The sequence below is a fragment of the Phaseolus vulgaris genome, chromosome 1 (genome assembly GCF_051622355.1).
Source record: "Phaseolus vulgaris cultivar YP4 chromosome 1, ASM5162235v1, whole genome shotgun sequence".
Classification (NCBI taxonomy): Eukaryota; Viridiplantae; Streptophyta; class Magnoliopsida; order Fabales; family Fabaceae; genus Phaseolus; species Phaseolus vulgaris.
The window spans coordinates 40,652,130-40,663,774 of NC_143498.1; the positions used below are offsets into that span (position 1 = coordinate 40,652,130).

The 11,645-nt window shown below is 35.6% G+C and overlaps 1 protein-coding gene across 1 annotated transcript; it reads left to right on the forward strand.

Moving 5' to 3' along the window:
• Window positions 1–4,065: 4,065 nt before the first annotated feature.
• On the forward strand, window positions 4,066–6,883 carry LOC137814044 (putative disease resistance protein RGA1). The gene has a single exon (XM_068616578.2). The coding sequence runs from the start codon at window positions 4,125–4,127 to the stop codon at window positions 6,750–6,752; it is 2,628 nt and encodes an 875-aa protein (XP_068472679.1). The 5' UTR covers window positions 4,066–4,124; the 3' UTR covers window positions 6,753–6,883.
• Window positions 6,884–11,645: the final 4,762 nt, after the last annotated feature.

An 11,645-nucleotide genomic window follows, 5' to 3' on the forward strand; every position in this document is an offset into this window, starting at 1 on the left:
TAGTGGACGCATATCTTTAAATTTGATTAAGTATGTGAACATCAGTTCACCAAACAATTGAAGGTTAGCAAGATGGCAATTACACACTAGTGCATAAACATAAAACAAATGCGGCTATTTCGAATTTATAAATGTGATTTTACAACCGCATTTGATCAACACGCAATTGTAAATCAAGAAATATAAATGTGGCTATATAGCCGCATTTATAAATACCATTTACAAGTGCGGTTATTTGCTTTAACCGCACTTGTATACGCTAAATCATTAAAAAAAAAAAAAAATTTTAAAACATCGTTAATCTTGTGTGAAGCCAACGTTGATGAAGAGTCACGGGAGCGAACAACGGTGGCGGCAGCAGAAGCGACGGCGGACAGGGAAGCAGCAACGGAGCAAACCAAAAAATCCACAAGAAACCACGAATACAATGAAAGAGTGCTCTGAGACCACCAATGCAAGGAAAAAAACATATATAAGAAAAACGAAAAACATTTATGCATATATTTGTGAAGATGAAGAGGAAGAAAGAGAGTTCAAAAACTTACATTGCACAAATGGAATGTAGATGCAGCAGAAGAACTCAGAGTGCGAACACGAAACGAAGGCAAAGACGAGAAATAAAGTTTGAAATTGTGTGTGGCGCGCTTCAAAATTTAAGGTAAAAAATGATTTACGAATGCGGTTAAAGGTAAAACCGCATTCGTAAATCAAGCACTTTGATTTACAAGTGCGGTTATACAAATAACCGCATTCGTAAATCAAGTGCTTTGATTTACGAATGCGGTTATTCAAAATAATTTCAAAAATGCCACCGCGTTTTTTACAAAAGCGAGTAGAGCAAAAACCGCACTAAATAAAGCGTATCCTTTTCTTTTTTTTTGCACTAGTGACACTTGCAAGGAGGAATAATATGTATTTTAACAATAGTTTAATTTATTAGAAGATAATAGAAACTCTATAGTTCCAGTATATTAAATTGTAAATCGTTTTTTATCTAAAGAAAATAAAACGAATAAGGTGATTTGATTAAAAAAAATTCAAGTGGTTTTGGGGGATGAAAACAAGTTGGTATCTGTTTAGTGTGGGTCATAGGGTTAAGATAAGCTGAGATTTGGAAGGTGGAGACAAGTTATTAACCACAACAACTAGAAATTAGTGACTAATTTTTACAATCATTATTTGTTTTATGGGAAACTGCAATGACACAAAGATCCAGCAAAAACATTAAAGCAAAGTTACTCAATTCACACTTACAAAAACAATCAAAGGGGGAAGTACATATACTTAGAAGAAGAAACAAGTAATTATGAAAAGAGTAGTCCCAAAATTTGATATGTTATTTTTAATTTCTAAAATTTCATAATTTTGTTTGAATTATATGAAGAGAAAAAATAGTTACAATAAAAGAAAATATAATAGTTAATAAATAATTCACTTAAAGTTATATTAAAAAATTAAATGGTTTTCTTTATTATTATAAACATAGATGGAGTATATCATTCAAAATTACTATTAATGGATTTTATCCAAATTTGTCTCTTAGTTTCCTTTTTACAAAATTAATTGAAATAAAAAATATAAATCCTATTTAATATTCTCTCATATCATGGAACATGTTAGCTTAAAAAGGAGATCTCAAATTCTTTTTTTATGCTTTTGAGATGACTTTATACTTATAAACGCTTAACTAAATAAAAGGCCAACTTTTATTTCTTAAATCACATATTGTAAATTGAAAGCTAGGGATAAAGAGAACTTCAATTACTTGACTTCTCATATTCTCAAAAGCACAAGTTAATTGGACTAAAATCTCAAACGGTAAACATCAATGAAAAAAATTCACAAAATACATTTATTAGCAAATTTAATTTGAACTTCATTAATAAGTAAATCAACTGATTTGTGTCAAGAAAACAACAATAACATGAACACAAAATAGTTTTATAAACAACACAAATATTAATTTGAGAATTTTAAAATGAACTATTTAAAAACATAAAATACTAATTTGAGAATTTTAAAACTCTCTTTGATGCAAACCAAGCCAACAAGGAGATGACCAAGGATGTACATTACCACTCATATTATGAGAAGTCATCTCATTAATCAAGTGAAGACCTCACCAAGGAACTAGCATATCTCACTAGAGGGGGAAATAGACACAAATCAGAGAATTAAATGTTCTTCCTTCTGGTTTTCTTAAGAATAAAACAAGTTGTAAATAATTTGGGCTCTCTTTAAAGGTCTAAATAGCAGGATATGATAGAATAGACGCTTTTAGCAAAAATAGGAGTGCTCATAGCGAAATGGGCTTGATCCAAGCCCACATTTTCAAGACAAGACACTTATAATTAGGATTTGACCTTAGTCAACCCTCCTAGGCTGCCCCTCCCTTATTTCCCATCCTACCCTTGCCCTTCTTGAACACCAAGGAACCCATTCCTATAAATAGGGTGCCTTACTCCATGTATCACATGTTAATTTTGAAGAGAAAAGTTACTCTGCACAAATTGTGTGAGGTTTGAATCCTCTTAGCTAGGTCTTATCTTGAGTGGTGTGAGACTCTCAAGTGGCGGCCCTTCACTCATCTTGGTGGCTATCACACCCTAAGTGGCGTGAATCCCTCTCACAATCACTCCATAAGCTACTCTTTTTCCACTCTTTTCATTTCATTTCCATTTCATAAATGTCTTTATCTTAAATTCTTACTCTTGGTTTTTGCTTTTGTTATATGCTTTTGATTCATCATTTGGTTTGGCCATGACCACCATTAATGTTTACCGTATTGCTATTTCCATTCTACATTGCATTTCATCGATTACTTAGTGTTGATTTTCATCATTGTCTTTGTGAAGTGAACATTCATATTTACTGTTCCTTCCGGTTGACCAAATTCGTCTTCGTGCGTCTACGTCACTCTCACGTCCAGAATCCTTGCGCTCGCACGTGCTTTCCCTTTGGTTGAATGCCTGAAAAAACAAAGACAAAGGGCGCCCTAGAGGCCATTTGCACTCCAACGCTCAAGCCAATCTTAGGGCTAGGGAACACCAAAACTCTTTACGTAAAACTGTAACTGTGTGTGTTAAGTGGCGCAAATGAATAACGTACCTTGCCAAGTTTGTTACTTCCCTTTATATAGATTGAAAACTAGGGTTTCCACTGTTTCCATTACCCGAAATAGGTTTCCTGAGGGGGTGGGCCCCAACGCCACAACTACCCACTCTTAGGATAACCTAGCGCGTGGGGTTCCCTAACTGGAGTGCAACCTCTGACAAGATGACCACCTGGATGCCTCCTTGTGCACCTGATCTCTGTGGTCACACGTCTTGGTAGTGCCCTAGCTGTTCACGTGCCATGCATGCAGCTCACTGCTGGAACGTGACCCTCACAGGTTGTATCCTTTCCAGTGCTCTATACTTGTGTTACGCCTAAACGCGTCATCAACTCCACACACATGGACTCTCGTGACCTAGGCTTCTCCCCTACTGATAACTGGTGTGTGGTCTGGGATCCACCTCTCGTGGCCCAGCTCTGCTGTTCGAGTCCCCGATGTCCGACCTCTCCACACTGCCTAGTGGCACGTCAGTACATCCTGATGACCGATGTCTGACCACTCTTTGGTTCCTTGGCGCACGTGCCTCGGGAGGCACTGACCCACGCCGCTTGTGAGACCCCGCTTACGTGGCCCCACATTACTAGTGGTCCCGAATACTGGCCGGTACACTTACTTAACCATTTGGTTATTCGTGTTCAATGAGAATCTTCCTTAGATTTCACTATAAAATTGCTAAAATCCCAACTCTAAGTAGAGTGTCCCCATAAAATGGAACCATAAAAAAATCAACTTACACCACTCTTAATCTATTTAATGTTTTAATTAAAACATTCAAAAATAAACCTTGCAAAAGATATGAAATACTTCAGACTTAAACTCAATCCGTTGACTTAACACCAAAAGATAAACAACCAAAAGTAACATTTAACCTTAAACAGTGAAAATTGACTCAGAGAGACTTAAGCTCTATTTCGTGACCTGTCACAAGACTGTACGGGTATAATGGACATGGAAGGCCAATCCCCACAAACACAATATAACAACTACTTTGTGCTCTTTCACCAAGAACATGGCCGAATATTTTGTCTTCGAAATTGCTGAATCACTGCTAGGGAAGCTTGCATCTAATCTTTATGAAGAAGTTTCTCGAGCCTTTGATCTGTATGAGGATGTGCAAGGTCTGAGAGACACCCTGTTAATTGTAAAAGGCGTGCTGTTGGATGCTGAGGAGAAGAAGGAGAAGAAGCATGGGTTGCGTGAATGGCTCAGGCATATTCAAAACGTTTGCCTAGATGCTGAAGATGTGTTGGATGGATTTGAGAGCCAAAGCCTGAGAAAACAAGTTCTCAAAGCTTCAGGCAGCACAAGGATGAAGGTAGACCACTTCTTTTCTTCATCTAATTCTCTTGTTTTCCGTTTTAGGATGGCTAGGCAAATAAAAAATGTTAGGCGTAGATTGGATAAGATAGCAGCTGATGGGAGCAAGTTTGGTCTTGAGAGGATTGATATTGATCACAGCCGTCTGCAAAGGAGAGAAATGACTTACTCTCATCTTGATGCTTCAAGGGTTATAGGAAGGGAGAAGAATAGGGAAGAAATTATGAAGCTTTTGATGCAACCTCACCTTCATGGTGATGGTTATGGAGATCAAAGTGTTTGTGTTATTCCCATAGTAGGTATTGGAGGGTTGGGAAAGACCACACTAGCAAAGTTGGTGTTCAATGATAAGAGAATGGATGATCTTTTCCCGTTGAAGATGTGGGTGTGTATTTCTGATGACTTTGACATAAGACAGATAATTGTTAAAATCATCAACTCTGCTTCTGATCCAACCATTTCTGTTGTTCCCCAAGAAAGCATTGACAATTTAGATATTGAGCAGTTACAAAGTCGTCTGAGACACAAACTTTCTTCCCAGAAGTATCTACTAGTCTTGGATGATGTATGGAATGAGGATCGTGCAAAATGGATAGAGTTGAAAGATTTAATTAAAGTTGGTGCAATTGGAAGCAAAATCATAGTGACAACACGGAGTCTCTCAGTTGCTTACATGATGGGGACTATCCCCTCGTATGTTTTAGAAGGTCTTTCTGCGGAGAATTGCTTATCTCTGTTTCTCAAATGGGCATTTAGGGAAGGTGAAGAAAAAGAACACCCAAACCTAGTGGAAATTGGAAAAGAAATAGTAAAAAAGTGCGGAGGGGTTCCACTAGCACTGAAAACTTCAGGAAGTTCCCTGTTCTCAGTTTTTGATTTAGAAAGATGGGAAATTATGAGAGACCATGAGCTATGGAACCTAAAACAACAGAAAGATGACATTTTACCTTCCCTAAAGTTGAGCTATGATCAAATGCCATCCTATTTGAGGCACTGTTTTGCTTTCTTTTCTCTTTATCCTAAAGATTTTGACTTTACCAGTGCTGAAATGGCTAACTTTTGGGTCACACTTGGATTACTTGGATCACCATTTGGAAGTCAGAAGATAGAGAATGTAGGAAAACTATATATATATGAATTATATTCAAGATCATTTCTGGAGGACTTTGGCACACACTACTATTTTAAACTACATGATTTGGTACATGATCTTTCGCTGTATGTTGCGAAAGAGGAGTTTCTAATGGTGAACTCCCACACTCACAAAATACCTGAGCAAATAAGGCATATATCAGTTGTTGAAAATGACTCACTAAGCCATACTTTGTTCCCCAAGTTCAGAGGTGTGAGAACTATAATATTTCCCGTTGATGGAGTGGGTGTTGGCAGTGAATATCTTTTGGAAACATGGATAAAAAGATACAAATACTTACGTCATTTAGATTTAAGTGATTCCTCTTTTGAGACACTTCCTAATTCAATTGCTAAATTAGAGCATCTGCGAGCTCTCAGTCTTGATAATAATTGCAGAATAAAAAGACTTCCTAATTCTTTTTGCAAACTCCAAAACTTACAAATGTTGTCTTTAAGAGGATGCTTGGGCCTTGAAACATTGCCTAAACGGTTAGGAATGTTAGTCAGCCTCCGAAAATTGTATATAACCACAAAACAGTCTACTTTGTCAGAGGATGAATTTGCAAGCATGAACAGTCTTCATACTTTGATTTTTGACTACTGTGACAATTTGAAGTTTTTGTTCCGAGGAGCACAGGCACAACTCCCATCCCTTGAAGTTTTGACCATTCAATCATGTGGGAACCTGGAGTCCTTACCTCTTCATCTTCTCCCTAAACTTGAGGTTCTGATTGTAACAAGGTGCGTGATGCTAAACCTGTCCTTCAACAGCGAAAGACCAATCCAAAGATTGATGATGAAATATTTGCATATTGAGCAATGTGCACGGCAACAGACATTGCCTCAATGGATTCAAGGAGCCTCCAACACTTTGAGAACATTGTTAATTTCAAATTTTCATTGTCTTGAGAAGCTTCCTGAGTGGCTTAACACAATGACTGATCTTAAGATGCTCCATATTGTTAACTGTCCTCAGTTGTTGCATCTTCCAAGTGAGATGCATCGTCTACGAGCCCTTGAAGATTTGATCATAGATGGTTGCCCTGAATTGGGTCGAAAATGTGAACCACAGTCTGGTGAGTACTGGTCCTTTATCTCTCACATCAAATGTGTTTCCATTGGAGAAACAAGAAAAAGGAAACTTCTTTTTCAAATGCTTTCACGACTGCGCTTGAAATACACTTAGTAAAATTGAAATGATGCACACCATGGGAGCTGCACTTTAAAATCTGATCATGTATGAAATCATCTAACATTAATATTATTTTGTGGCTATCTTAACAGATCTTTACACTTTTATAGCTGGTATCTTGAATATTTCAATAATCAATTTGAGATAAAAGATATGGGTTAGTTGGATTTTTTGTTGTGCATGTCTCTCCGTATCCTTAATCTGCTTCTTGATAAAATGTGATTAAAATTAAAGTTAAAGGTATATTATAAAAATTAGTTATATTTTCAATACAAACATGTGCAGAAAAGCTCTTAGACGATAGATGATCACTCACAACCGTAGTTATAAGGTATACTTAGACGACGATTATTTTGACCAATCGTCAACTATTACTACAAGAAAAAAATGTTTTAATGGGGGTTATTTAGCAGAAGTTAATATAACCCTAAAAATTGATTTAATTAACGATTTTTTTTAACCTTGTGAAGTTCCAAAGGTTACTCTAAAAGCTCAACAAAATAATGGAGGTTTTTTTAACCATCGTTAAATTTTTAAAGATTTATTTTAAAAGCTTAGCAAAATAATGGAGTTTTTTTAACATTTGTTAAATTCCAAATTTTTATTTTAAAACCTCAACAAAATAACAGAGGTTTTATAATTTTAATTAAATTCCAAAGGATTATTCTAAAATCTCTATAAAATTTTGAAAGTGTAACTTTACATTACAAATAAGTTTTTTAAAGTTTCAAAAGTTTATTTTAAAAATTTAGCAAAATAACGTTGGATAATAAGTATTTCAACAACTAATCTTGGATGATGAGTATTTCAACAATATTTGCATATTTTTTATGATTCACTACAAGAAAAAAAAAGGTTTTACCCAAGGTTAATATAACCCTAGGAATTTATTTAATTAATGAAGGTTTTTTTATCATTCGTTAAGTTCCAAAGGTTATTTTAAAACCTCAGCAAAATAACGAATGTTTTTTTAACCTTCGTTAAATTCCAAAGGTTTATTTTTAAAACCTAAGAAAAATAACAAAGACTTTTTTTTGTTGGGTTTATTAGTGTCAAGTTCAAGAGGGGGTGAATTGAGCTTATAAAATTTTGGCAAGAAACCTGTTTTTTAGAAAAACTTACAAAAAGAACAGATTGATTCATAACAAAACAAATTTATTTTTCTAATTATACATGCACTTTCATAAAATTAAATAAACAAATTAGTTTCAGAATCAATGTGTTAAATTTTCAACCTTACACCAAACAGATTATGAGCAAAGTTTTAAGCAACACTTGCAGAAGTGATTGTCAAAGATTCAAAAAACAAGGAGTTCAATCTCAAATTTATAGAAACTGTTATTGAAAAGAATTTGAATTTTGAAATCAATTATTTAGAAGATTTTATTACTTGCTTCAACTAGCTAGTATCCACTGGTTTAATGATTTCTTAAGCACACAAGAATTTCATACAATCTTAAAGAACACTTTATGAAGCAATCTAGAAACAATAGATTCAATTTTAAATAAACAGATTCTTTCTAGAAGAGTATATCAATTATTTCAGTTATCAAGAAGAGATAGAGGCACACACAGATTTATACTGGTTCACTCAATAAGAGCTACGTCCAATTTAACCTTACACCAAGGTGATTTTCACTAAACCAAATCAAATCTTTACACAAACCTCTTGGTTCTTGAACCCTTCAAGAACAAAGACAAAACAATGCTGAAAAACCCTATTTCAGCACCACCCACACTCTTAGAAACCCTATCAAGAAGTGCAATACAAACACCCTTACACAAGAAGAAAAATAGGAATGAAAAAACTTGAGTTGGGAATACAAGAACCCAGAAACAGATCACCCTTGATGTTGAACTATGACAAAATCTGAAAACTCTTCTCCAAGAAGCACTAACACAAGGACACTTGAAGTTTTTGAGAGAACTTTTCAAAAAACAAAGGAAAGATCTCAAAACAATTACTGAAAGCTTTTGAAACTGTGTGTACAACGTAATTTTCTCAACAACATTAACATGAAAGAATTTCAGAAAACAGTTAGAAAGTTGTTATCAAAATAACAGATTGAAATTTAAATGAACAAATTGCTTTTCGAAAAAGTAGCTGGTGGTTATCTAACCACTTCCAGGTCAGCTGTAACGGTCATATTTAGCCACAAAATGACTTTGATCTTAAACATAGAGCTTCCAAAAAAACTTAGTAATTTTTGCTTTTAAAAGAACTTAACATTTTTGTTCTAGTGCATAAAAGAATCTATTGTTTTGAAAAAAAAATAGATTAATTTCGTGATCAGTAAGCTAGTTTTGAAAAACTTAAAACAACTTTTGATAAAACTTTGTAAACCATCCTTTTGCTTGAGCTCGAGTTCATCACCTTGGTTATAAAAGTAAGAGATAGATCACAGTGCAAAAGGAAAATTTAAACAACCTCTAACCTAATATATACCATGAATACAAAACACCATTTTTAAAAAAAGATTTTCTTCGTTAAACACACTCTTTAAGCAAGTTGAGTAGAGACTCCAGCTATCTTCAACCTTTTTAACATTCGTTGAATTCCAAAGGTTTATTTTAAAACTTAGCAAAATAACGAAGATCTTTTTAACATTCGTTAAATTCCAAAGATTTATTGTAGAACCTCAATAAAACTCTCTAGATTTTTTAAACTTCAATAAATAAATATAATTAAATGTATTTATAAATAAATAATTAAAAACTATATAGTTTTAATATATTTTATAACTAAATTCTCTAAAATTTTGAAAGTGTAACTTTACATTACAAATAAGTTTTCTAAAGTTTCAAAAATGTATTTTAAAAACTCAGCAAAATAACCTTGGATACTAAGTATTTCAACAACTAATCTTGGATAATAAATATTTCAACAATATTTGCGTATTTTTTTATGATTGATGGTAGTTGGTTTATATAATTCCTAGTTTTTTTTATTACGAGCTCATACTTCAAAAAATCTGATTTATTTTGTTTTAACTTTTATGTACGTATATTTTATGTGTAATTTTAGTTTTAGTTATAACTGATAATATTTAATTCTCATAATTTTGAAATATTTTAAATTAAGGTCTTTATTTTAAAATGCATCTAATAATTAATTCATTGTGAAAGTAAGAAGTAATAAAGTTAATTTCTCCTCGCAATATGTTCTTGCAATTTTACGATCTTGGCCGATAATTTCTCTTATGGGTCTTGACCTCCCGCCCCTCATACTTTTCTTCTTCTCTACCATCCTTCTGCACAAAAGTGCCTCAAGTGGTCAACCTCACCAACTCTTCTATTTTATCCTTTAGTGCGGCGCACTCTTCGGTGGTATGACCGTGATTTCGAGGATACCGACAATGTCGGGTTTGGTCTGCATTGGGGGGATTGGTGTTCTTTTGAAAGGTGGTATTAAGTCGATGTTTAGGGCCTCGTCCAGGACTCTCAACCTTTCAATCGTTAGGGGTGTGTATTGGAGGAATCTAGTCTGCTTTGGGAATTCCCTTGGTCTTTTGGGAGGCCGCATGGGTCGTTGTGCCTCCTCTACCCGTCAGGTTCTTGCATCTTCACTTACCTTCGTTTTGAACTCTCGAAGCTCTTCCAGCTACATAAACTTTGTCGCCCTCTATCTTAGCTCGTCCATGCTTCTGGCTGGTGTTTTTCACAAGCTATCAGATAGTGGTCCCGACTTCAATGCAATTACCAACTGATGTAAGGCCACCTCTAGGCTCAAGTCTCGAATACTAAGGGCTACCTTTTCGAATCTCTCCATGAAGGATCAGAGTGTCTTGAACCTTCCTTGCTTGATGTTTACTAAGGCAAGGGAGGTCAGGTGATGTGTTTTGCTTGTGGCGAACTGAGAGAATTTTGACACTAGCGTGTCAAAACAATCAATCGTGAAGGGGGTAAACAAGTGAAGTAGTTCAAGGCAACCCCCTTCAACGAACTGGGAAAGACGCGACAAAGAAGGACGTTGTTTGTCGTATACAAGGTGACTTGAGTGATGTACACGTCTACATGCTCATCCGGATCAACACTGCCATCGTACTTGTCAATTGCTGGACTCTTTCAGCTGGGCGGAAGAGTTACTATTGCATGATTGATTCCATGAAGGGGTGTCAGCAGGAAGACATCCCTACCGCTCCATTCGAGTCGGTGTGCATCGTGTGGTGATGTGTGTTATTCTCTCCTTCCATTCGTGTCAACGTTTTGCTTTTCGAATGCTCACGATTTCTTGAATCCTCTTGGCCTGTCGGGGTGTGTCCAAGGTCTAGTTTTCTCCTCATGATTTCATTCTCAGCCTTCAGGTCGGCTATCTCCTTTTCATTTTTCTGTTTCAAGTTCTCAAGTTCTTTCCTCATTGCTGACATCATGGTTATCGGATCCGCAGTCGGTTTTCCGTTTTCCCTATCGTTTCCCATCATGCTCCAGGTGGTTACCATGCAGTTGTTCGATAGGTTTTTATTCGGCCCCACGGTGGGTGCCAAAATGTTCTTACAATTTATCCAAGGCCGAATGTCCCTTATTGAATTCCTCCTGTCTTCTCTTCGATTTCGATCGCTCTTCTTGGATATTCGAGAGGGGGTACCTGCAAAGGCACTTCGACGCTTAAGTCAGATGAGGTCAATTTAAATGATCTAGTTTAGGATTTAGAATAACATTACCTTCCATCACGGGAGTCCCCTCTTATTTATACTATTCTAGTGAGCCTTGTCCAGTCATAACGATTAAGGTAGGCCCAATAAGTGCATAATCATGCTTTGTTACTCCTAATTGGGATTAATGTATTTAACTTGAGACGTGACGTGGATCTTTTTTGCCGAGAGGCCGATAGGTCATGGATATAATCGGGCATCCGATCTTTCGATCTCCATAGAGAGGTTGTCCCTT